We start from the raw sequence: 25,232 nt of genomic DNA, 5'->3' as shown, positions 1-25,232 counted from the left end.
AAGCAGGGTCCTATTTCCAAATAAAAGAAGATAAAATCGTTAGGTTGAAGTACCTGAAAATGTGTACTAAAAGATCTATTGTACACCATCTGCCAGTGCAACATTTTTGTCTTGCTGAAATACTTTTTGCAGGAAAACATTCTATCAGTATAAAGTCATTTGAATATGATACCCATTACTATTAATGATTTGACTACCTATTAATTAAGACCTGACCCCTGCCAACACACACACTTCCTTTGCTAGCTCTACTTGTCCTCTTTTATATTTATTTGCATATTTTGTTTGGGACCAAATTACAGTATATCTTGATCTTGAGGGTTATTATAGCTAATTATATACTTACAGAAAGTGAAATTGCTATCTAAGCCATTGAAACAGCTGACTGAAAAATCAAGACATATGTCTGGATAGATAAAATATTTTTGCAGTTCCTGTATTCTGGGACAGGTACTAAAGGTCTTAACTCTGTTCTAATAATTTCCCTTAAAGGCAAATGACCACTGTCAGTGTTACACTAATTGGTCATAAATTAAATAGGTGCATGAGGATTTTGATGAAAAGCAATCAAGTATGTACAGAAGTGTTGAAAGTCTGTGAAATACATTATCAAAGATATTCATAGTTGCTAAACCTGAAAAGTTCCAAAGACAGGCTCATCTAAATTGGCTCTGAGGAGTGGCCATAGGTATCCTCCACATGAATGGAGTAGTGTGACCCAAGATCTAGGCATCTCCTTAAGGAAAGCTGACCATGCCAACAGAGTGCAGGGCTTAGAACTGACCATGTTGTGATGCTATGACATGAAGCTTTTAGCTTTCTGAGGACTGTGTAAGCAGTTCAAAATTGGTGTAGTATCTGAGATCTAGTATATGAGGAGCCTTCACATAGAGGTGCTACTTTTCCATGAGGGGTTTATCTGGGGTACTCTAGGATAAATGAAGGTAAATTTCCCCAGCGGTGGCATTTTCATGCTGTTACTGCAATGGATCAGCTCTGAAAAGTGAAAAAAAAAAAAATCAAAACTAAAAATAAGAGGACATGGCAGGGTGAGGAAAGAGAAAATTAAGTGTTCTTACTTTTGTGTCAGTATCTCCACAAAAAGCATGCAGAACCAGGCTAGAATTCACCAAAACTTGCATTCAGATCCATAAGCTGATTTTCACGTGAAATCTGATACACAAAAATCAGCATGACTGCAGAAGTGGAGAATGAAGATTTGTGCTTACAATGAAACCTTAGCAACATCAGCTTTATTCTAGAGCACCTCTTCCTGCTGCAGCTGTGAATTCAGCTGTGGTGTAGTGTATGGGGCCTGGGATTTCTCAAAAGTCTTGTTCTGGGGAAAGAAACTATGAGAGAGAAGATAAGGAAAAGATGATTCTTCTTTCAGTTAAGTGCTCACAATTTTCTGCCAGCCCTAGTTAATATATCCAAGCCTTGATTTATATGTCTTAAAAATAGTGAGCAGCTCCCAAAGCAGGCTGCGTCCCTAGAGAGGACTAGATGGGTTAAGGTTAAAATTCCTTGGCAATATTCACCCCTTTTAAGGAAAGAACAGCAGAATAGCAAGGCAGAGCGAGAAGAGATGAACAGCAACAGACAGACTGACTGACTCCTTTGGCATCCAAATTGAAAATGCTGGAAGTGCATTTTCCCTGGTAATTGCTGTATATCTGAGTATTTTGTCTAACATGAAGGTAAGACAATTGCTTACTTAATTTGTAGTGGTGAAGTGAATATGGAAAGTGCAGTGAAATATTAATTTATATGGAGAAATAGCTGAAAAAAGTAATTGGACAGCATTGCAAGAAAGAAGAAAAATAAAAAATGAGAACTTGCACAACAAAGCTGAGAAAATCAGTGTGACATTCTCCTTTTGTTTCTTAAGCTGACTAGTGTATAGATTGCAGAAACCTTGAACAACTGCATGAGCTTAAAAAGGGAGGAAAAAGCAGAAAAGCAAAGTAAATTTGCTTTTACTTCTTTTCAGGTGCTGGGGATTTTTCTGTTGCTGGAAGTTTCAGGATTCTTTCCCATTTTTTCCAGGTGAAAATTTATTTAATAAATTACATGCTGAAGGTTAAGCATGTGTAATTGTGGTGCGTGATGTGGGACCGAGCTTCAAGGGGTCATCAAGTATATTTCCTGGGAGAAATACACATTGTTTGGTGTGAGCTCTGCCACTGCCACCAGTGGGGACAGCAGTGGGACATTATGTTGTCCTTTAACTTCTACCCAGAGGAGTCAGCCAGCCTTGGGGAAGAGAGCGCACAGTGGTGGTGTGAGGCACGGCAACCCATGTCTGTGAAACAGCCCAGCTTACCCCAAGCCAGCCCCAGTCCCAGGGACAGGTCGAACCCCCGATGCCTCCCATGGAAACTGGCAGTTCTTTTGGTGCTGATCTTTAAGCTAGCTGTATGTGTCTAGTTTCTTCTTTTCAATGGCCAGAAAGCACAAGCTGGGACTGATTTCATTCTTGCACATGAAAAACTAATCCAAGTGGCTTTAAACCTGGTCATACCTCTAATTATTATTGAAGGTCTGCTTTGCCTTTTAGGAAAGTTTTGCACTCATGGTTATGGATGGAAATCCCTGATGATCTTCCTTTCTCTTTTCCTTTGGATTTTTTTTTTGGTTTTTTTGGTTTTGTTTGTTTCTGTTTGTTTCTGTTTGTTTGGGGTTTTTTGTTTCATTTTTGGTTTTGGGTTTTTTTGCAATGCAAAAACCAATACTGGAGCAGCCCTTCATCTCCCGTCCATTGCCGCTGGAATTCTTTTGGCCCTTGGTCGGAGTGCAATGGCTGTACTCAAAAACAGGTATAGATGGACACATCTTTTCTGTATTCATAACCTCATAAGCATGTACTTTATTCTCCAGTAATTAACAAGCCACTCTATCATTAAAACCCCAAATCAGGTGTCAGACAAAAGCCCCAGCAGAACAAGAAGGCTGAAGACCAAAGAACTAAGAAGATAAATTCTCTAGTCTGTCCCAATATGTTTCCTTTCAAAGCTATGATGCTCATGTTTTAAAATAATTTGTGCTCTCTTTATTTTGGTGATAGTTTCAAAAAGCTCAGCTGAACTGTCTGGTAAACACAGATATTCCTTCACTGATGCTGGTTTGTGCCAATTTCACTGATTTTTCATTAGTGGCATCATGTCACAAGGGAAGAAAACTTGGTTGCAAAGTGTTACCTTCAATGAAAAGAAGTTGGTGATTTTTACACTGCAACTTTATTGATGTGCAAGATGCTTTTGATTTTCCTTCTCATTTACTTTGATGTTATATCAATTAAGGAGGGATTAGTCAAAATTAAAGATGTTCCATGAGACAGTGCTTACTTTTTTTAGAAACAAGATCTAGCCCACTTGATGTAAGATTTTATCATCCTCCTTAATGACATTGTTTACTTTGAAGAACTTAAGTTCATATCAGGCATGGTTAGTCCTATTAAAAATTGAAAAAAACCCACCTAAATTTCTTAGCAGCTTTCTCTTGCCTTCAGTTACATATTATATTTTTGAACAAACCAAGACAAGCTCATGAACCAGTTTAAAGACCTTGTAGATAAAAGACTTGTCTTTCTATTAACTTGAGAGTTTGCTACCATATTATGGTAATACCAGGTGTGGTTGTTCTTAGAAAAAATAGTGAATGTCTAGAGTAGTAGCATTGTCTTCACAGTAGCAAACTATTCTGGCTTTGCATCAGGATTTTCTAAGATCTTTGATTTGCATTCAGATTAGGAGACGGACAGTGGCAGTTTATGGCCAGTATGGAGGAAACCCCTGCTCTGGGGATGCCTTTGAAACAAGACCATGCACCCCCAGAAGGGGATGCCCAACGGAAGATGGCTGTGGTGATCGGTTCAGGTGTTTCTCAGGTACCACACAAGACCAGTTTCAATATTTTCTGGTCATGAAGTTAAGAAAATAACCTTGTTATCTTTCAACTTTAGTAAATGGGCAATGTATTTGCAGAATTCTTGATCTACAGATGAATTTGACTTAGGTGAATGTTTCCTTTGTTTCCAGCCTTGATTATGCATGTTTTTAATTTCATCTGGAGTACTGAAGAGCATTGAAGATAATAAGCTGTAGCCCTGGTACCCTCTCTAACTCATTCTGCCTTACTCGTTTGCCCCAGCAAAGAGGTTTTTTCATTATAAGAAGGTAGTTAAGGAATGCAACCTTAGATTGATGTCTCAAAGCTGTTCTAGGCTATTTCCAAACATGAAATGACCTGGATCATGGAAACTAATGCTCCATAAAATGCATCCAAGCGGCTCCCATTACCTTCACAGAAGAGCACATTATCTCGTAGATAGGCATTTATCACAAAGGACCATGATAAACATGTTTTGGTGCTACTAGAGAGACAATCATAGTTAATCACAAGTGATTGGGTCAAAGGGTGAAAGCTTAGGAAGTAGATCTAGAAGTCAACTGTTTCACTGATATATCATAAGCCTTGAATGGCTATGGCTCTCTTGAGTGTGCTGTGCACTATTTCTTTATGTCCACATTTAATGTTCCACAAGGCCTCTTGGGCACAGGCTGTTCATCATGGGAGTGAATATGCTAATTAATGTAGTAGATTAATAGGACCTCTGCTTTGATTTTAGGAGATCTATTTTTAAACTAACAAACACTTCTTTCCTGATGCATGTTTGTTCTGATTTAGGTCAGTGCATTAGCAGATCCCTAGTGTGCAATGGCGATCAGGACTGTGAGGAGGATGGTGCAGATGAAGATCGATGTGAAGAGAAGAGAACTGTGTGTGATATTGACAAAACGCCTCTGAATTCAGAACTCACAGGAGCAGGGTAATGCTCTGTGCTGGGCTCAGTAGTACCAAAAGCACTTATATTTTGATGTGTTTGCAAGTTCTGGGTGTACAGGTAGATTTCCTGGGCTTATGGTAAAACATCCCATATGCAAGTGTTCAGTACAAGTGCTTCCACCAAGCCAGTGGTTCACTGCAGGATGAACAGGTCCTTTGACTTGAAGCACAGAATAAAGCTTTCAGTCTTTTGTTCCTGCTGTTGAAAGACAGCTATTAAGATATGAAATCAAGTTTCAACTAGTAACACGATCTTCAGCATGGAAAAAATGAGCCAGCAATGCTCATTCTTTTTGTTCATTGCTGTTGCATTTAGCACTCTAGATTCACATGGATTTCTATTTATAAATCCCAACTGCAACCTGGCAAATTAATTAAGTTTCTGTGGTATTGCTTTATCACTTGTTATGCAATACCCTTCTGATATAATAAAACCCCCCACATTTTGGAATGCATGCCCTGTTTTTTCTGTGTGGCAGCAGTTGTTCAAACAATAAAACTTAAAATCACTTGAGATAGATACGAATGTCTTAATCTATAGAGATAACGACATGTGTTAATTTTTGTTGACAAATCAAGACCAACCTTTCACTTTCAATGTTGTAGCATGCTGTGCATACTGCAGTTCTGCATGTATAGAAATCTATCAGGTGATAACCCCTTGGTTAAATCAGCCTGTGATCATGATTTGCAGATGCAGCACTCAGTTATAATGGCTCTGTCATCTTTGTCTTAATGGCATATTTTTTCTTCTTGTAGCTTTGATATTATTATTGGTGAGACTAAAGGAAGAGTCATTCATACAAAAAGCTTTGGAGGGCAATGCAGAAAGGTCTTTAGCGGCGATAGGAGAGAATACTACAGGCTGAGTGAAAGTGTTCTCGCTTACAATTTTCAGGTATGTTTCCATTAAGCATAGCTTTATATTTACGTCAGGATTCAAACTGGGAGAATAATACAAAGCTTACAGGGGCCCTTGGCAGGTACACTTCCCTAAGCACAGGTCACTGACACCTGTACCTTCTCTGCAGTTGCTTATTATTTTGAAATACAAATTGGTGTATATCTTGCTGAAATAAAAAGTTAAAAAAGGATTAATTCCTTAGATGTGATTTCTAAATCTCTCAGACTGAATGTAAAGCTAATCTCCTTAGCATAAGCAGTGGCCTGAAGCACCCTAAGAAATGCTTTGGGGATCAAATACAGGGCTTTGACTTGCTTTGTGTAGATGTTCCAGAGATGTTTTGTTTGAAGTCACTGTCTCAGTGACTTGGTTTTTCTCACATTTATCAAAAGCATGCCAAACAATCCATAATGTACTTTACTTCATAGCATAAATACTTGAGAGAGATATATATGTATATATCTATGAATGAATGCATTTCCAAGTTTTTCTGATAGTGTGCAGTGCTTTTTATGAAATCTAAAATGGATTCAGCCTGAAAAACATATCAACTTATTTTGCATCAGTAAGGCCTTGCTCTACTCTGTAAGTTATCATTTTTAAATCCTACACAAAGCTCTTCATACTGACGTCTATCTTTCACCTTCTAGGTTAAAGTTCAGAATGATTTCAGTTATGAGTTTTTCAACAGCACCTGGTCTTATATGAAACGCATAGATAGGTATGAAAATTCAAACAGATACGAACACACACAGAATGAAAATCTGCAAAAGGTATGTATAACTTGTCACTATAGCTTAATATTTTGCATAAATATTTTCATCATTTTATTAATGTATTTTTGTAGTGAGATGAAAATGTTTATTTTATAAAGACATTTTTGGCACAAACTACATGACAGTAAATATCCCATAAAACCTTTAAAAAGAGATCACTGGTTTGTTTATCAATCCAGAAGAGTTTGCTGCTGTTTCTTCTTCCTCTGCCTTACCTATTTAGTAGTAATTTATTTATTTACTACCTGTTTTTCTCCCTATTTAAGGGAGAAATCATTGGCTTCTTGTCATAATTGATTCATCTCTTTTTTTTCCAAGTGGTTTATTGTCCCCCTTTTTTTTCTGCTACCTTTTGGTCAGTGTCTTGGAGCAAAAAGATTGAAATAATTCTGTGGTTAAAATTAACTTATTTTATAATGCATTTTCCATTAGTAGAACTCCATTAAGAGAGATACCTGGTGTCTTTAACAGCCAGGATGTCACAGTGGTTATGCCTTTAACTTATTTTAAAAGGAACATTAGATGAATAATTTGAGAGTAATTTTCTATTATGAAGTACAACCTCTATCTTACAGCAAATAAAATCAAGTAAAAAATGTATGCATTTTATGCCACCCAAGCAGACACTAACAATGACATATTTTGAGACTCAGCATAGCCAAGTTCAAAAGCACCTTTGAGAGTCAGAAGTGAACAGTATTGTATAGGGATATCCGATTTTATAATTAAGCAACATCCTCAAAATGGCTAGAGCCCATTACAGCAAAAGGCTTACCTAGACAAAACAGTGCAAAGAAAAAGTGTACTGCCTGTGATTTTCTTTCAGTCAAAGCTTGTTCACCTTCTGCCAGGCTTCTGATTCTGAAAGCCACCATTAGCTTTGAAGAGTGATATTCTCCTTTCTACCTTGTCCTTATGCTAGTTTTTAAGTACACAGGAGGAAAAGAAAGATGTTGCAGCAATTATAAATAAAGGTCCAACCATATTTCATTACTTCAGGGTGTTCTTTTTGCATTTACTGTGTTGCTTAGACATATCTAACAGCTCTGTAAAGCTGTTGGTTAGTTGCCAACAGAATGTGTGTGCCATCTGGCTATTAGGAGCCACTCAGATAGTGACATGGAGCATGACTGATGGCTTTTCCTTCCCCCAGAGTAAGCAGCTGATGGTTGTTGAGAACAGTGTGGAAGTTGCTCAGTTTATTAACAACCGCCCAGACTTTCTCACTCTTGCGGAGCCTTTCTGGAAGGAGCTGTTCAACCTTCCAGTTGTCTACGAGTACAGCGTCTACCGAAGACTTATTGAACAGTTTGGGACACACTTCTTACAGTCTGGGTCTCTGGGAGGACATTACAAAGTTATTTTTTATATGGATACTGACAAAATGAAAGCAGAAGGTAGAGTACTAGACTATTTGTTGCAGAAAGCAAAGTCAGTAATCAAGAATAAAGATTTATATGCATGTTTTTCCAGCTAATGTCTAAAATCAAGTAACAGACTTCTAGAAGTTACCACATTCTCTTCATGGGCAAAAGAAAGAAGACTATAAAATGTGCTGAAACCATGGCATTTAATTCTAGATCCATGTTTGTGACCTGCAGTGCTCTGGGTAGCAAAAATCTGATAGTCAGTTTAGGACCTTCTCAGGCTAAACTTGAATATAAATCTCAAACAGTAATAAAGCTTAAAGGTTACATGGAGATGAAGGTTGGGTAAAAAACTGTGTAAACCAGAAGAAATTCCAAACAGAACAAACATCAGAGTGGTGCTTATAATGGCAATCAGTTGGAGCAGTGCTGTAAGGGGCTGCTGAGAAAATAAATGATGCTGTAAACTGTTCCCAAATACACCTCACACCTCTGTGCCTTCATCCATAAGCTTCAGCAATGTGTGGATCTTCCCACAGCACACAAATGCTAGTTAGTTACCTTCTAGTTTAAGTGTAGTACTTAATGACCTCTCTAGCCAGAGGGAAACTTGGAAATGAATCCAACAAACTTTCTGTGTACAGTATTGTTAATGGATGGATGGATTATCTGCAGGTGTCAGCATAACAGACTTGTACAAGTGTACCTCATCAGGCTGGAATGCACTCATTGTGAGAAAGAAGAAAAAGGAATGCACCAAACTAGATGAACTTCTACTGACTTCTTCAGGTAAATGTTCAAAAGCGACTCACACAGTTGTCATGTATCCATCTGTCATCTCATCCTAAATAGCTGTCAAAATGAGGAGCAGGTGCTGATAACTTTGTTGAATTCTGTCCTAACATGCTGAACTCAGACATCAAGTGTCTGGCTTAAAAGGCTCTCCAGCAGTTGTCAATTATTGCTAATGCTTTCCCACTAAATAGCACTTTCCTGGACACCCTAAGTTAGAGCTGCCAAGACACCTGCAAAAACAGATACCTCCTATATATGACCAGTGCAGGAGCTCTTGATCCAGGCACAGGTGCTTGGTTGAACTGTACCAGTGAGTTCTTTCACTACTTGCTAACAGAGTTTTTGTGTGTACTGTTTCTATTTCCATTTGTAAACATAGCAATGCCTATACTTTGTGTATTTCTTATCCTGAATCTGCAGGAAGCAGTGGCAATAAAATTAAAGGAGACCCTTATATTGAAGGAGGAAGCCCAGGTGCTGTTGCGGGCCTTAGTTATCTAGACCTGGATAATCCTGCTGGGAACAGTCGGATGTACACCTTGTGGGCTGCATCAGTGACAGACTATCCCAGAGTAATTAAAAAAAAGGTAAGGCTATTTTCCTGAAGCAGAGGTGAGCAGATGGGACCACCTCAAGGGGAAAAATTACTAAGCTACAGCTGGTGATTAATCATACCATGGTCTACACTCATTTTGTTTTCATATCATTTTGTAAAAAAAGGAAAATGCTCAGGAAGAAAGTGCTGCAAAGCCAGTACAATCAGGTGCATCAGAAATCTAAGTCCATTGACAGGTCAATACCAGCCGTCAGTGAATTTAGTGGAGTTCTGGTTAGGAATAGAGGGTCACATTAGCATTGGAGAAAGACCAGATTTGAGATAGCCCCTTTCCTGAAACGCATATGGGCATGTCTGTGTGGCTTCCACTTCACTTGCCAACTTCTGCATATCCCTTTTATCTCTCCACCTTCACTCTGCACCCAGAAGTTTAACATAACTGGAGATTCTCCAGCTCAGACACTTCAGAGCTGGGCATGGCTCTATTCACTGCTATCTTGTCTATGTCCCTTTTGGGAACTGCCCACAAAATCAAGAATGGTATAAATCCCAAATATTTCTGTTAGGAAGTTTTCAGCTAAATGTAAAAGCATACAATATCATGAAATAGTCAATTTAAAGGCAAAATATTTTCAATTTTTGTTACCTTTGATCACTGTTCAGTTAAATGCCATAGTGGGCTCTTTAAATGTCCTTTTTTTTATGCTGGGAACAGCTGGGTGAGAATTCAGGTTACTATACGTTAGAGGTCTGTGTTGTACTTTTATGTCAACTGTATTCTCATAGCTCAAATATGTTTAAATGTGACTGATATACCAGTAGCTTTAAAGGATGCTTTTAAGCAGAACTGCCTTTTCATAAAAAGGATAATATTAAATACTAACATAAGATTTTAGCTAATTAGCAAATTACAGCATTTAATGTGCTAACTCCCATGTGCAGAAGCATATGTCACAAATTATTTTGCGTGATGAAATGTGCTTATAAACTCTTATATTCCAATCATAACTATTTAATATGCTTGTTTCCCTACTCTGTGTAGCTAACACCGTTGTATGAGCTGGTAAAGGAAGTGCCCTGTTCCTCAGTCAAAAAGCATTACCTAAAACAAGCCATTGAAGAATATATGGCTGAAAATGATCCCTGCAAATGTCAGCCTTGCCAGAACGGTGGTGAGACGGCTGTGGAAGGAACACAGTGTGTGTGTTACTGCAAGCCTTACACCTTTGGAGCAGCTTGTGAGCTGGGAGCTCTCGTGCAAGATCAGCCAGGTCAGCACTCTTAAAAGCTGGGAGTTTAGAAGTGGCAAAATGTGCTCTCCTGCTTCCAGAGTCTGTCTGTCACACTGCATACCCGTGCAGTGGCTGCTAGGGTGAGATATCACAGCAAACAAACAGCATGGGGTGGGTCATGCCAAGCCTGAGTCTTTGTTTAGCATGTCTAAACAGTCCTTAGCAAAGGGCTCATTTTATTATCAGTGTTAAATACAGTGGACAATACTAACTGCTTAATGCAACCATCTGTAAGTAAGTACATATCCTAAATTAATTGTCAATGATTTCAAAAATTTTACTTTTTAATTTTGAAGTTAGTAGTAGGTGATAGCTGGTTTTATGTTCTCTCATGATCTGATAATATATAGCCTCTGTTAAACTGTGTAAAAGTTGGGGGAAGATGGAAGAGTAGATTATTGCAATCTGGAATTTTCTATAAGGGCACAGTTGGGGTCATCACTAACTTTGAACAGCCTGTGCCTTTAAACCACTCAAAGAAAATGGTTTAAAGAGAGAGTGGTTTAAGGAGAGTGGTTTTCGCATTAAACCAAATATTCCCAAATGTTGCACAGGTGTTGTTGATGGACAGTGGAGCTGCTGGTCTTCCTGGAGTCCTTGTTCAGCAGGAAGGAAATCTAGGAGTCGAACCTGCAACAACCCATCCCCGCGTGGTGGTGGGAAGGCCTGCCTGGGAGAGCAGCATGAAAGCAGAGCATGCGAAGATGAAGAGTTGCAGCATCTTCGGTAAGCAATAAAAAACACTTGGGGCACAACAGCTGAAAGATTTAAAATTTTTTTTCAGAGGGGTGCATAAACTATCGAATTCAAGGAGATCACTTACTGAGCTTTAATATTTAAGTTGAAAGAAAATGAAATTCAGAAGCTGTGAATGTCATACAAGATAAGGCTAGAAAATGAGGTAGAAGCCAGTAAACTTGACAGCATTCTATTTACTGCTCTCTTGGATAGGCTAGCAGTGCCTGATTTCAATATAATCATGATGTAAATGTATGCATAATAGTCTTGAAAATGGGCTTCACTGAGAGGTGTAGCATTTTGAAAGGAAAGAAGACTAAATTCACACTAAACTGTACTTTTGTTTGCTTCATAGCTTGATTGAACCACACTGTTTTGATTTATCCATAAATCCTACAGAATTTTGTTCACCTCCTCCTCTCTTAGAAAATGGATTTGTTCAAGTAAGTTATTTCTATTGCTCTGTTATCTGTTCTATCCCTACCTGCAATGTCTTTTGTATTGTTAATATAGATGTTCACTTGCAAATTTGTATTTCTCTTGGTAAGCTTACTATATAGCAGCTCTTGCAGCATTTTTCACTGTACATGACAATATCCAAAACTTGATACTAAAAATTGGATAAAACCAAAAAAGCCCCACCTCCAAAACCAGAAAAAACTCTTTGCTTTTCTGGACCATGGTACCTACAGAGAAAAGTCATCTACTTTTCCTTTATTCCATATATGTATTAAAAATTTGCTGAGCCACATGGATTACATATAAAATCACAGCAAACTAGAGAGAAAAAATGCTCAGTCATCTAGGAAGTCCATAACAAAATTATAAACAGATTTTAGGAATCTTCTCTCTGTAACTCACTATTCCACTTTCTTGTTCCCTGGTGAAACGAAGTCCTGGTAACATACTTGGGTCACCACAGCTTATGCCTATTTAACGAGGGGAACTAAATTCCTCCCTTGGAGGAATGGATTATGCCTTCTTCATGTTATCAGGCTGTCATAAGTCTCTTTGCTCAATAAATAGATAAAAGGATTAGTTAAAAATCCATTAGTTGCCTCTGCACAACTGCAACCTGAGGAAAAATCCAAAATTTTGCCCTTCCTCTTTTGCTAGTGATTTTTTTTTTTTTTTTTTTTTTTTTGGTAATCAGTAGTTGTCTCCTATATTGATATTTTTGGTTCACAGACCAAAGGTAATCCTGAAATTCATGGAGTAGTCTTATTTTTTCATAAGATCTCTCCTTAGAAGACAGTAGGATATAAAATGAGAAAAACCTGTGTTTTCAAGTCCATCATGTTAACTTTTAGAAATCTGATAACATGCCATCCTAAATATTGGCAAAGCCATATACTCTCCACTGCTCTCCCCACAGCCCACGGCTGTTAAAGATCTTATCCTGCCCTGCTAATTCTTGATAACAGCCATATTTGCAGTTTGTTTATACACCCTCAAGAGAGCACTAACTAGAGTTCCATGCCCCTTTTGATCACATTTAGTGACTTTATAACCAGGATTGCCCCCAATATTCCAGACTCTCTGATCAGTGCATTGTAGAGTAGCAATAATATTTCTCACTGTCCTCAGCTACCGAGTTCTGGAATCCAAGGGAATTCAGTGCTGCTGGTAGTTCTTATATTTTATATCCAAAATTTCACCTGTTTATTGTCTTTCAGAATGCTGAAAACTCCTACCCTGTTGGGAAAAGCATTGTTTATGCATGCAAACATGGATATTCTCTTGTTGGTGAACCTGTTGCTAAGTGTGGCAGTAATTTACAGTGGCAAGTTGGAGAGAGATATTGCCAGGGTATGTCTAACTGATTCTTGTTTTGAAATACAGTTCCACTGCTGAATTCCAGTGGACCATCTCAGAACATTTGCTTTTCAACTACAATGGGGGAAAAGACACACCTGTATTTCTTAGTTCCCTAGACATAATCAGGTCTAAATTTACTTCTATTGTGAATCCAGATGTTGTAAGGCTGAAGTAGAAACACACCCATAAAGTCTAGTTTTAAGGAAGGCTGAAACTGAGGGAGACTAAATTCCAGCCCAGGACTTACTTTCTGTGGAAACAAACATTGTTGCTTACTTCAGTGCTAGGGCTATATGCAAGAACCATGAGAATTTTCAGCACTGCAGTTCAACAGGATCCTTTCCTCCTTGCAGGCAGGACTGACTGCCCACAAATGCCACTCCATGCTGTTTAAAGGCCATCCCCTTGTGTACCAGAACATGGTCTCCCTGTATGGGAGACCCCTGTAGGGTTCCATATGTACGACGTCCCTCTACTAGGAAGCTATTGCCTAGTAGGGGACCCTGAACAGAAACATGGGTCCTAAGGACAGGAAAGCCCTCATACAGCTAGAGCTGCACCTGCAGGCAGTAGGAGAAGATACTGTGATGGTGTCCTTAGTTTTGCATGTTTGACTGGTGTGATGAGTTAATATCCTGACTGGTATGTTTCTGCAGGAATGTCAGCTAACCTCACCATTCCATTTGATAAGCAGTTTTGGAAAAGATAAAATACCTGACTGCTTTATGTAATCCACTGATTTACTGTGGCTATCTCAAATGCTTCAATCCATAGAAACTGCATGTCTCCTGCCTGACCTGGAGGGGGGTTTGCAAGGAGAGCCATGGAAACCTGTGTACGAGATCGGTGAGAGAATAGCTCTGTCTTGTCCACACGGCATGCACTTGGAAGGGGCACACTCCATTTTGTGTGAGCCCAGCCTCAAGTGGTCTCCTGATGTGAAGACTATCCAGTGCAAGAGACCAGGTAAGCCACTGCAGTCCTCAAGTACAATGCAGGAGTTTCTCTCCTGGAGATTCTTTCCAACTAAGCTTTATATAGTTTAGATATAGACAGAGCTATTGCTGAGACAGTGATAGAGAAGCCATACTCACATCACCAGCAAGAAGCACAGAAAACATGGGGGTGTGTTTTCTGTGGTCTGTTCAAACAAAATGCCTGAAGGCATTTCATTGAAGTTTTGTTAAGGCTTTTTGCTTCCCACTTCCCTATTGCTATCGAGTGTTGTCACTATTTTAAGAGATTGCCTGGGATTTATGCTGTCTATTCTGCCACCCGAATATGTTTCACTTTTCACACGTTGTATAACACCACCACCATATGAACTACACCTTAAGAGTTTTCTATCTAGAAACTGTTCAGTGCACCAGAGCCTCTTGTGACAGAGAAAGACAGGTCTGGGTGACTCCTTTTGCTGATCTGGCAGTCAGACAGCTGATATGAAATAAATATCCAGGAACTGGAAGCAGTGGGAAAATGCTGCTTTAAGTTCATGATGTTGGCTGTTCAAGCTCTGGTTTGATACGGGCAGGCAGTGGCAGAAGGGGAATGGGCTATAGCTTTGAGCAAGTCTGTCTAAGTCATCTTTTCCAACTGTGGAAGACAAACAAGAACTGCTCTTGAGCACTGCTGTGACGCTGATCAGTGACACAGAGGCACCCAAGCAGCTTGTACTTCAAGCCTGCTACATCTTCTCCTGAAGTCCCAGATGTTCTTGTACACCTGGGGGGACCCTTGACTGGGGACAACAGCCACTGCTGTGGGAGACTAGGCACATCTCCTGCATTTCTTGTCTGTCCTCTCCTTATCAGCCAATGCTGCTGACATTGCCTCACCTGCAAAAAGAGGAAGGTGACAGTCAGGCTTAGACTTTAAAAGGCAACAGTCCTGTGAGATTCCTGGTGTGAATCATCTGCTGTCATAAACACATCAACAGGAAGTGTAGTGATTTTGGAAGGAAGAGCATAGCTGTACATAAATGACTCGCTGCTGCTAGACTGCCAGAGTAGCAGTGCTGAACTGCTGTTACCAGTTACTTAGGCTTAGCCTTAGTGACTGATTTTCATTTGGTTTTTTGGTTCTTTTGCTAACATCATGTTCTCAAATTCCAGCAATAATTGGGAAGTTTCAAATTCTCCCTTCAGAAAGAAAGAAACAGCTTGTGCTTGGCTGTATGGGAGCATTATATTAGTATAAACAATAAAAGGACAACATTTGGATTAGTAACAGTTAAACACTCGAGTATAAGATAAGAAGCGTAAAAATTATGAAGATAAGTATACACAGACACAGTGGCACACATATGTTTGGATGGGAGTATTTAGTCACTATGCAGCCAACTACTGAAGAGATGAAGAAAATGCAGTGATTTTTGGTGAAAATTTCACCTCTGAATCTTTAAGGGAGATAATTTTTTAAGAAAGGCAACAATCTAGAGTACTAAATTTTCATGTTAGCAAACACAATCTAAAAAAAAAAAAAAATCAGGATTAAACCTCCTCAGAAATGGTGTCCATATGGATTTAGCAAAGTCTTGCTGTTAACACGCTACAAAAACCTACAGAGATGTTTAGCAAAATTTAGAGTACAACTCTCTGCTTAAAGAATGGTACATCTGCAAGGATGAAAATTTCCCAATAATTACTATTATTTTCATTTTTTAAAGTTGTTACAAAGTGAGGATTGGTGATGGAACTCATAGTTTTCATTATCATCAGTGTATAAAGATATTTGGGTTACATAGGGGTTTGGATCCTTAGCTTTTTTAGCGACAGCAGTGAAGTCAATGACTCTGAAAGCTAATGACAAAACTGTTCCCAGCTATGATTCAGCAGTGCTAAATTTGGCAGAAACAAATAACTGCTTCAGAAATGAGATGAATGTTTAAGCTTTAACATAGTACCTGTCTCTTTCTATATGTCTGGTGACCCATGGATAAATTACTGGACAGTAACTTTGCAAAGGGTCATATCTTTTTAATACTGTTGATTACTTCCCTGTAACTTTTAATGACCATGTAGGATGTGACTTTATCATGACTGTGTAATTCAGTGCCTTTTAAACTCAACTGATAATTTCAGAGTAGACCCTTGTTTTTCTGATCCTTGATATCACTGTGTTCTTCTATTTCAGTGCCCAGTGTGAAACCAGAAGTGACAGAGCCTAAATGTCAGCCATGGGAGAAAGTACATCAGTCACAATGTGTGTGCAAAATGCCCTATGAGTGTGGGTAAGTGCAGGCTCAATTTGGCAATTAGATTCTCACTTTATTCAAGACCAATTATATTTCCTAAGTCTTCAGTCCATGACAGAGGAGAAAGCTTTACTTTTATGAGAAGGAGATGTTGAACTTGGTTTGCTTTACAGCTCAATCAGTGTCCTGTTCATCACTTACCTCCCTTGTCAGAACTGTCAGTGGGTTTTAGCAGTGATGGAATTTGTTGGATGACAGAAGGTGAAGGCATAATTTCACTTGATCTGTGAAGTAGATGGAAAAAAATAAAATTATATTTTCAAGATTTAGAGGACTGAGAAAAAGTTAAAACAGAGGCCCTTGGGACACAAACCATCAAAGCAATAAGCTAGTGAAATAAAGCAGATTTCTTTTTACTGCTGAGAGACGAGGGGGTTATGAAAGGCACAGTAATCTAATTTCATCTCATATTTACACAGCAGTTTTCATAGACCAGTCACATCACTTTTCCTGGCCTCATAACTTGCAGATTAGAGTTTGCTATTTCCTGTTTTATCTAAGCCTATATTCCACAATAAGCAATGCAGAAGAAATAATGTAAAGAAATGAGTAAGTCTCTCAGTTCCTTGCAAAACACAAAAGTAAGAGAACCAAAACAGGAGTAACAGTGGAAGACACTTGAGACCAAATGGCACTGATGACCAGATGTGCCAAAGAGCTCAGCACTCCAGCATCTGGGCTGGTTTGCATAGACTGGATGACATCTCCTATCAAGTCACTCCTATTAAGTGGGTGTGAGCTCTAGATATGAAATCTGGCCAGGTTTATGTGACTGAGCTGAGTAGTTTGGAAGCTTCAGGATAACAGACCAAATTTGTCTTACCCATGTGTAGTAGGAGGAAGAAACTTTGATGTTGTCTCAAGTGATTTCAAGATAGCAGAACTTTCCATGCAGCATGTGTACTTTCCAGAAGGCACATAGACCAAGAGTGCTCTGATTTTAAGAGCATGGTGACTCTGATTTTAAGACAAAATTAGCACTCTTTGAACACCTCAAAATTAAAATTGGTGAGCTTAGTTCAGATGCAGATACACTGGGTAGCTCCCTAGGGTCTGAGGCCATTTTCTTGCATGCAAAGGTAAGTGCCAGGTTTGTAATAATTCTGCAATCTAAAACGATTCCTATCCTTAAGCACCTAAATATTTTACATAGCCTGGTCCTGCTCTTTTTCTCTTGATACTGTACTGTATCTTACTCTTGATACTTACTCTTGACGGCTGTAAACCCAGTTCTGGTTTATGTATGTGTTGAGGTCAGTTACACAGAATACAAGGGGAGTCACAGAGCTAGGGAAGGCCCCAGGCAGAGTCACAATAACCTTGGAAGTTAAATGAACTACATTTAGTTATGCATTGAAGCTTCATTTGTAATTAATCTACTACTCCCATGTTTCTATTTTCTATAATTATCTTCACAATGGCAAGAATATAGATAACCATCATTCCTTTTACCTGATGCCATTGTTTCACTGTTTTGAAATAATGCCTCTAATGATAGAAGGGTAAATCATAAGCTGTCAAAGTAGACTAATCTTCCAGCCTGTTAAGGCTATAGGAATAAACCATGTAAGCAGATCTTGGTCCGACCCCTCCTCAGAGAGCAGAATTAACTTGCTTTGTTGTGGCAGTGACTTTGAACAGCAGCTTCTTCTTTGAAGAGAGCTTGGAGCAAGAAGAGTTCATGTGGGAATTCAGGAACACCATGATTTCAGGCCTATCCTCCATCCTTTCACTTTCCAAGAGACTAGCAACAGAGACTGCCCAGAACAGCACAAGAACCCTAGAACTGGCTGGTAATTTGTCCCTCATGGATGCCTTAGGCTGCATCTGTCCTCATCAGTGACAGCAAGGGAATGATCCCCGGCACCAGAGCTGCTAAATTGCTATAGCAGTTCCTGGTAGACCTCTGACAAGGACCAATTCCTGGATAATTCCCAGGCACAGCTCAGGAGTGACTAAGATCAGAGACCATTCTGGTCTGATGCAGTCCCCATCTTCTGAGGAAAGAGGGACACCACTGATCTGTTTAAATTGTCCCCAGCACATGGAAGGGGCCAGAGTACAGTGTGTTAATACAGATGTAACCTCAGCCTCCGGTAGCTATGAACTATCTCCACAGTGAAACATGAGATTTGATAATTTTTAAGTACTATCCCCTCTTTTTTTTCTCCAAATTTATTTGCATAGCATCTATGTCTCTCCTGAGAGTTCTTGGTCTGTGTTATATTAAAACTTCTCATCTCAAATATAGTTCCAGGAAGTTAAAATCATTCCTAGCATGATGGATTTTTCACTTCACCAAAAGTTTCCTACCTCTTATTGCAGGTGAAAGGGAGAGAAGGTATTTATGGACTTAACAGATATTAATTAATTTCTCAAAATATGTGCTTTAGTGAAATATTGTTCTTATTCTTAACCTTATTTTTTCAGGTAAAAAGTATTGAATTTCTCACATTCACTTTACACAAGGATTATTCCTTGTCTCAAATAATTTTTATTGCACTATTGGGATGTTGCCAGCCCTGGGAAATATACTTTCTCAGCAATGAGTGCAAATTATTAATTTCTCTTATGAGTGCAGATTCTCCATCCTTTTTCTTACGCATCTTAATATGTTGATTTCCACTGTCTTTCTTCTGCTGACCCAGCTATAGCAAATATGTAAACCACTCTCAAGATAGTATGAGGCATTGAACTCTAGTGAGAGTTTGGCAACATGGTCCATGAACTCCTGGGCTCAAACTTTGGCAGCTGGTTAAATCAGCTCCCTTTCCTCTATTGGGTGTTGCTAATGTGGTGTAAAGCAGACAAGATTGTTGAAAAGGTCTGATCTTAATATTTTTAGGTAAATTAAGCTATCTTCTCTGCAAGATTTTGACCTTAAGACTCAGATATTGAGATTTATCACCTAGGCAAGTAAAGAAGACATCTGAACAATTTTAAATATAATTTAGAAATTTAATTACAGATTAGTTGCTTTCCCCGGAACACACTTCGTTCTTTAAAATTCAAGCTGATGTATAAACAGGGAGTTTTTCTTATACTTCTGTCTGTAAATATAACTTTCACATAAAAATCAGAGCTCCACTACTTAGGGGCTGTGCAGCCAGATGACCAAACAGTATAATGCATACAAGTGGACCTGTTTCCTTTATCAGGTGCCTGGTGGTATTTTGACCCAGCACAGCAGTTAAGGGACCTGTTCTGGTTGAGGATGCTAACTTAAGTGGGAGATATATACAATTAATAAAAATATTTGGGCACAGGTAGATACACCAAACTTTTCAGGCTCAGCTAATGAAGGCCACACAGTATTTTAAATACCTTAAAGATGCACTATGTTACAGGTATCTTAAAATTTCAGTAAAGCCAGCTCTTTTAAATGGCTTCAAAATCATCTTTCTAAGAACCATTCCCAAAACTTGGAGAAGGCTCTTTTCCTTAGTGCCTTATTTATAGATCAAAACCCACTTCCTAATTCAAAGGGAAAAAAGAAAAAAAAAGAAAACGAAAAAAGAAAAAAAAAAAAGGAAAGAAAAGTTACCTTAATGCTTCGACATTAAGTCAGCGAGGTTTGAGTTACGGCCTTCTTACTAGACTTCCATCTTCCAAATTCCTCTTCCTTTCTCCTACAGGGGTTACCCTCCCCTTCAGTCAGCCTCATGGAGCTCATTAGGGCTATTTGCCTCTACCTCATAAGCCTCTTCTCCCCACCAAACACCTCTTTAGCTGAGGTTGATTTTCAGAACTGGCCTATTAAACACCAAAAGTTTCAGTATGAATGTTTGTGAGCTCAAAATGAGGTGCTGTGCTGAAAATTAGGCTAAGAGGCTGAATTTCAAAGCTCTTCATCACCTGGGAGCCTATCTCTGCTCTCTGGTACCCTATGAAGCCCCTTACCCATGTCTGTGAAGTGCACCCAGGAGAGCACAGGCATGCTCTGCTCCAGATAGTCACTCTTTTGTTCATTCCACACAAATGCTGCTGATTGCATTGAGAAAAAGTGGAGAAGCTAGGAGTTCGAGATTAAAACTCAGAAGTAATGGAAAGGGGTTTTTTTCTTCCCCTCCTACACTTGGAACATGAAACACAAATAATGACAACTTCCTGGAATTGAAGTAATGGAAGGGTTTTATTCCTCCCCTCCTACACTTTAGACCATGAAGCACAAATGATGGCAACTTCCTGGAACTGTCCCCAAAGCAAACACCATTTAAGGTTGTCCAAGAATTGTTATTACGAGTTTTAAAAGCTCATTTATGTGGGTGTTAAAGCTCTATCCATATTTCAAGAAATAAGCAATTTTTCTGGGTAATTTTTTTTCATAAAATTTCTGTGGATATGTATGTGTGTTTCCAGAAATATCTTGGTTTCTGATGGTCAATCATAAGGTATTATTTAGTAAAAGCTGAGCATTTTAAAGGACAGCAGAATAAAAATCTTAAAGTATATTTGAACACCTCAAAATTAAGAAATACTTATAAAATATTTTAATATATATACATGTTTGTATATGTCATATATGCATAAGAAGTGTTTTCTGTATATGTACTTATATTCATGCATGTGTCATAAATTAGAGAATAATTGAGATCTGAAATATTTTTAACTAAAGTCTCTCTCACTGCTGCTGAGGACAATGGCAAAAAGACAGTAATATCCCTGTCCTTCAGATGGGACAGATCTTGACTCGGCTGAGGTGCAGCATCCTGTGGAAAAGGAAGAAGTCTGGACTGTCCGCATGTCTATGTCTTGATTTCTTTGCTGCACTCAGGATGTACCTAAACAAACAGAGAAGTTGGAACTGGACTCTGAGTGTTTTCCACTCCCTCAGCTCTTTTTAAGAGTTACCAAGATAAAGCACATTTAAATAGTGCAATTCCTGCTTTTGTTTTCAGTCCTTCCCTGGACGCCTGCGCTACAGATCAAAGAACCAAGAGAAACATGCCTTTAACTGTTTGCAAGATGCATGCCTTGGAGTGCATGGGCAGAAAATACTCTCTGACTGATGCAGAAAACTGCAAAATACCCCAGGCAGCTGAAATACCATGCGGATCGTGCCGTTCATGGGAAAAATGCAATGGTAAGAGATTCTTCACAATTGTAAGCAAAATTGTTCATATAACTAAAAGGAAATCTTTATCCTCAGTTACACATCAGCAGTTGGGCAATTGGTCTGTCCTGGTATGGCAGCTACAGTCCCTCCTAGAAGTACCAGGCACTGCTAAGCTGGCTCAAACCATCATCCAGTGTTTGGTGTCCAAACATGGCAGGAATTTTTAACCCTGGAAAAGAAAACCCTGCAGGATATTGTAACAAAATGTGCTATATGCAGGGAAAGCTTATTCCTAGTCCCTGTTAATCATCCTTTTGGTCCACTTTCTCCTTTGGGTGAAAACCCTGCCCTACTCTTTTTCACTGTATCTGCCTGTTTAGATTCCTTAAAACAGCAATTGCAGGAATCCTTACTGCCAGCAGGAGTAACTAATCCTTTCCTGAAATTTGCCAAGCAGTCTCCGCAGCAGGATCCTGTGGCTATGAATTAAAAATCTTACTGTATGCTAGCTAGGAAAGCCACTTACTGTTGTACTTCACTGTCTATGCCCAGTTTCTCATATAATGATTAAAGGTGAGGTCTCTTCCCTCAGAGGAAATAGTTCCTGTTTTTTGTAACCTGTCTGCAGTGGAAGTTTTCAAATTCCCTGATTTATTTTCCTTAAGTGTCTTACACTACATTGCATTTAATGGAGGGTTGCCAGGAATGGGAAGATGGAAGTAATAAATTTGGGTTTTAGAAGTGCCCAAGCTAGAGGCACAGTTACTGTCATAATTTGAAAATAAAAAGGATTACTAGATAGGAGTTCATCTGTTTTGTCTAGCTGGGTTGAACAGACAAAAATAATAACAACAACAACAAGAAAAAAATCAGAACTGTCTGGAGCTTTAGCAAAGACAGGCAAAAAAAAATGCATACAACACCAAAAAAAGCCAGTTATGGAAATTAAATATCAGGTGGAATCTTCTTACCTGATTGTCACTGATACATTTACACACATTATTTATAGGGGTAGATCCTTTGATCTTCATGAAACTGTCTTTATGAAAATATAGATACCACTAGTAAGGGTTTGCATGATCAGTTTGTTAGTGTTCAAAGACAGATTTCTCATCTTACAAGTTATCTGAGCTCTAGAGTAGTAGATACATGGACCAGTTCAAGCAGTAACATCAGAGAAGCCTTTGAGTACAGCATCTGAGGCACCTTAAACAAGTTTTTACCACAAGCACAATCAACCTCTCCAAGCAGAGGAAGCTCCAGCAGTGCATGATTTGTTTTCACTTCTAGTTTTTTCACTGAGCCTGAATGTCAGCTAATGTTACTGAAAGAATTAGGGAATTAGGTTAGGGAAATAATGATTGAATTACAGAACTCTTTGGGTTGGAAGGGACCTGTAAAGATCCTCTAGTCCAACCCCCCTGCAATCACCCAGGGCATCTTCAACTAGACCAGGTTGCTCAGAGCCCCGTCCAAGCTGGTCTTGAATGTTTCCAGGGATGGGGCATTCACCATCTCTCTGGCCAACCTGATCCTGTGTTTCACCACCTTCATCCTAACAAATTCTTCTTCATATCTAGTCCAAATATGGTCTCCTTTAGATTAAAACCATTACCCCTTGTCCTAGCATTGCAAGCCCTATTGAAATGTCTGTCTCTATTTTTCCTATAAGCCCACTTTAGGTACTGGAAGGTGCTGTAAGGTCTCCCCAAAGCCTTCTCTTATCCAGGCTGAACAACCCCAACTCTCTCAGTCAGTCTCTGTAGGAGAGGTGCTCCAGCCCTCTGATCATCTTTGTGTTTGCCTGAGATTCTGCTCCAACTGGTCCATGTCTTTCTTGTGAAAGCTGAGCACACTCCAGAAAATTGCTTTCAGTCTTACAGTTTTCCTGGAAACATTTTAGTCTGTGTGGGGGTTTTTTGATGACTTGGATGTTATCCTGAGTGTTTTTCCTCTGTGCTTTTGTTTAGTGGCATCCAGCATCTGTGTTTGTGATGAAGATGGGCTGTGTGAGGAGGGAGGTGTCCAGGTCTGTGTTGAAGTGAGTGGCTCTGGTGCTCCTCAGACCATGACCGAGTGCGAGGTTGGGCTGCTCAGGTGCCACGGGGAGACTGTCACCCTTGTCAGCATCAGGCCCTGCGACACGCAGAGTAAATAAGATACGTTACACTTTATTTTGCTTACTGCTGGGGGATATGTCAAAATGTGTCAGCTCTTGGGCAGGACATACTTTGATCCTTGCTCTGCCAAATGTGAGCTCTGCTGTGAAATCCGCTGCAGCTGATGAGACTGTGCATCTGGTCAGCTCTGAATCAAGGCCTGAGGCTCTTCATTAGACAGAGATGCACTTGCCACTACTGCTCACAGCAGAGCTCTTGCTTAGGCACCAGCCTTACCACCGGCAGATTTACTTCATATTTCCATCAGAATTAAAAAAATATTGCTGAAGTGCAATTGCCAAAATAGCTATTATAGTGATGAATTACCATGTCTGACATCATAAATATGTTTTTCTTAAAGCCACAGAAACATATGCTTGCACTGAGTAGATTTAGATTAGCAAAACATACAGACTCAGCTTTACAGTGGAAGAGGTATGATTCTTCTCTTTTAACAAAACAGCTTCTTTCTACCATGCACTACTCAGTTGAGCAAACAGTCTGCACACAACTGAACCTGTTGTTGAGCCTGATGCACTTAAAGGTCAAAACAGTGTGCATTAGTAGTAATATGACATTAAAGCAATGAGAATACATCTATGCTTGCAGCTTCTCATATACAGAACCACTTCATGAAAAATCACCATTTTACATTGTCATTATTATTATTATTGTGAGCTACACTTGTAAGCACAGGTAACTCAGTTGCATTTGTCACATGTATTTATGTTTGTGCCAAGACTGGTTTCCTTAAAGGCCGTTGCACTAAGAGGGCTTCTGCCTTAGCAAAACTTTCTCAAAGGCAGCTATTAGGGAAAACACATCTTTACAGCAATGAAGACATTCTGCATGCAGTCCCCTTGGAGATACCACTGGATAATCTTCAAAGACTATTCCCAAATAAAAGAAGTCTCCTACACTTTTTCCTCACATAGCTAAGCATTCTCTCTGGCATAGCTGGGCAGTGACATCTTTGCTTACATATTGCAAGTCCATTCTGGTAGCCATGCTGGCAGTCCCATCCCTTCTGACTATTCTTGGATGCAAACAAGGGCAAAGGGCTGGACAGCAAGTGGGTGTTCAGCTAAGTGCAGTACTACCAGCATGTATGATATGTATGTATGCTTTTACAGCAACAGATTTTATTTCTGTCAGTAATATAGTAAGATTAAATATCTCTTTTGATTATCGTGTTTCTACTAGTAGTGTTCTTGCATAAGCCTTACCCTCAGCTGGAAAAGCTTTGCTTTGTGATTCTGGCAGTAAGGAGTAAGCCAGAACAAGAGTGGCTTTCCTTGGAGTCTCTCTCTGTGGGGGTAGCCATGTTGGAGGGGAAGGTTGTCACACACTAACTGAAAGGATCTCCTGACATTTATGACCATTATGCTGTCTGGAAAATAGTGGTGGGTGGTGGGGTTTGGGGTTTTTTCCTTTTTGAGCAAATAATAAATTTTTGTGAATGGCACACAGATGAAAACAAGTAGAATAAAATCCAAATAAATTTATCAGCTATTTTCTCTTTATTATTTGCCCCGGAGTAGCAGGTAATAGTTTGTAGAGCACCCAGATGTTTGTTTACTTGATTAGTCTTAAGTCTCTTGTCTACAGTTTCTAACCTTTTTCTTGTGGAATTTGGCACAACATGTGATTGGACCATGAGTCCACTGAGT

The 25,232-nt window shown here is 39.2% G+C and overlaps 1 protein-coding gene across 1 annotated transcript; it reads left to right on the top strand.

Annotated features, from left to right (window-relative positions):
• Positions 1-1,599: 1,599 nt before the first annotated feature.
• Positions 1,600-24,945, top strand: C7 (complement C7). Its single transcript, XM_082302255.1, has 18 exons — positions 1,600-1,700; positions 1,994-2,049; positions 2,744-2,819; positions 3,748-3,889; positions 4,690-4,831; positions 5,608-5,746; positions 6,403-6,525; positions 7,682-7,925; positions 8,571-8,684; positions 9,111-9,277; positions 10,289-10,517; positions 11,093-11,264; positions 11,632-11,719; positions 12,953-13,085; positions 13,869-14,060; positions 16,227-16,323; positions 21,246-21,430; positions 23,374-24,945. The coding sequence occupies exons 1-18, from the start codon at positions 1,695-1,697 to the stop codon at positions 23,559-23,561; spliced, it is 2,493 nt and encodes an 830-aa protein (XP_082158381.1). The 5' UTR covers positions 1,600-1,694; the 3' UTR covers positions 23,562-24,945.
• Positions 24,946-25,232: the final 287 nt, after the last annotated feature.

This window comes from Coloeus monedula, assembly GCF_965178545.1.
Source record: "Coloeus monedula genome assembly, chromosome: Z".
NCBI classification, from domain to species: Eukaryota; Metazoa; Chordata; class Aves; order Passeriformes; family Corvidae; genus Coloeus; species Coloeus monedula.
The sequence above is the reverse complement of the archived record's forward strand: the minus strand, read 5'-3'. Positions and strand labels throughout refer to the sequence as shown.

Bases quoted from the DNA above. Each gene is read 5' to 3' on its own strand.
- C7 (XM_082302255.1), top strand. The intron at 4,832-5,607 runs GTAATGCTCTGT...TTCTTCTTGTAG, and splicing joins TCAGAACTCACAGGAGCAGG to CTTTGATATTATTATTGGTG. The intron at 10,518-11,092 runs GTCAGCACTCTT...AATGTTGCACAG, and splicing joins TCTCGTGCAAGATCAGCCAG to GTGTTGTTGATGGACAGTGG.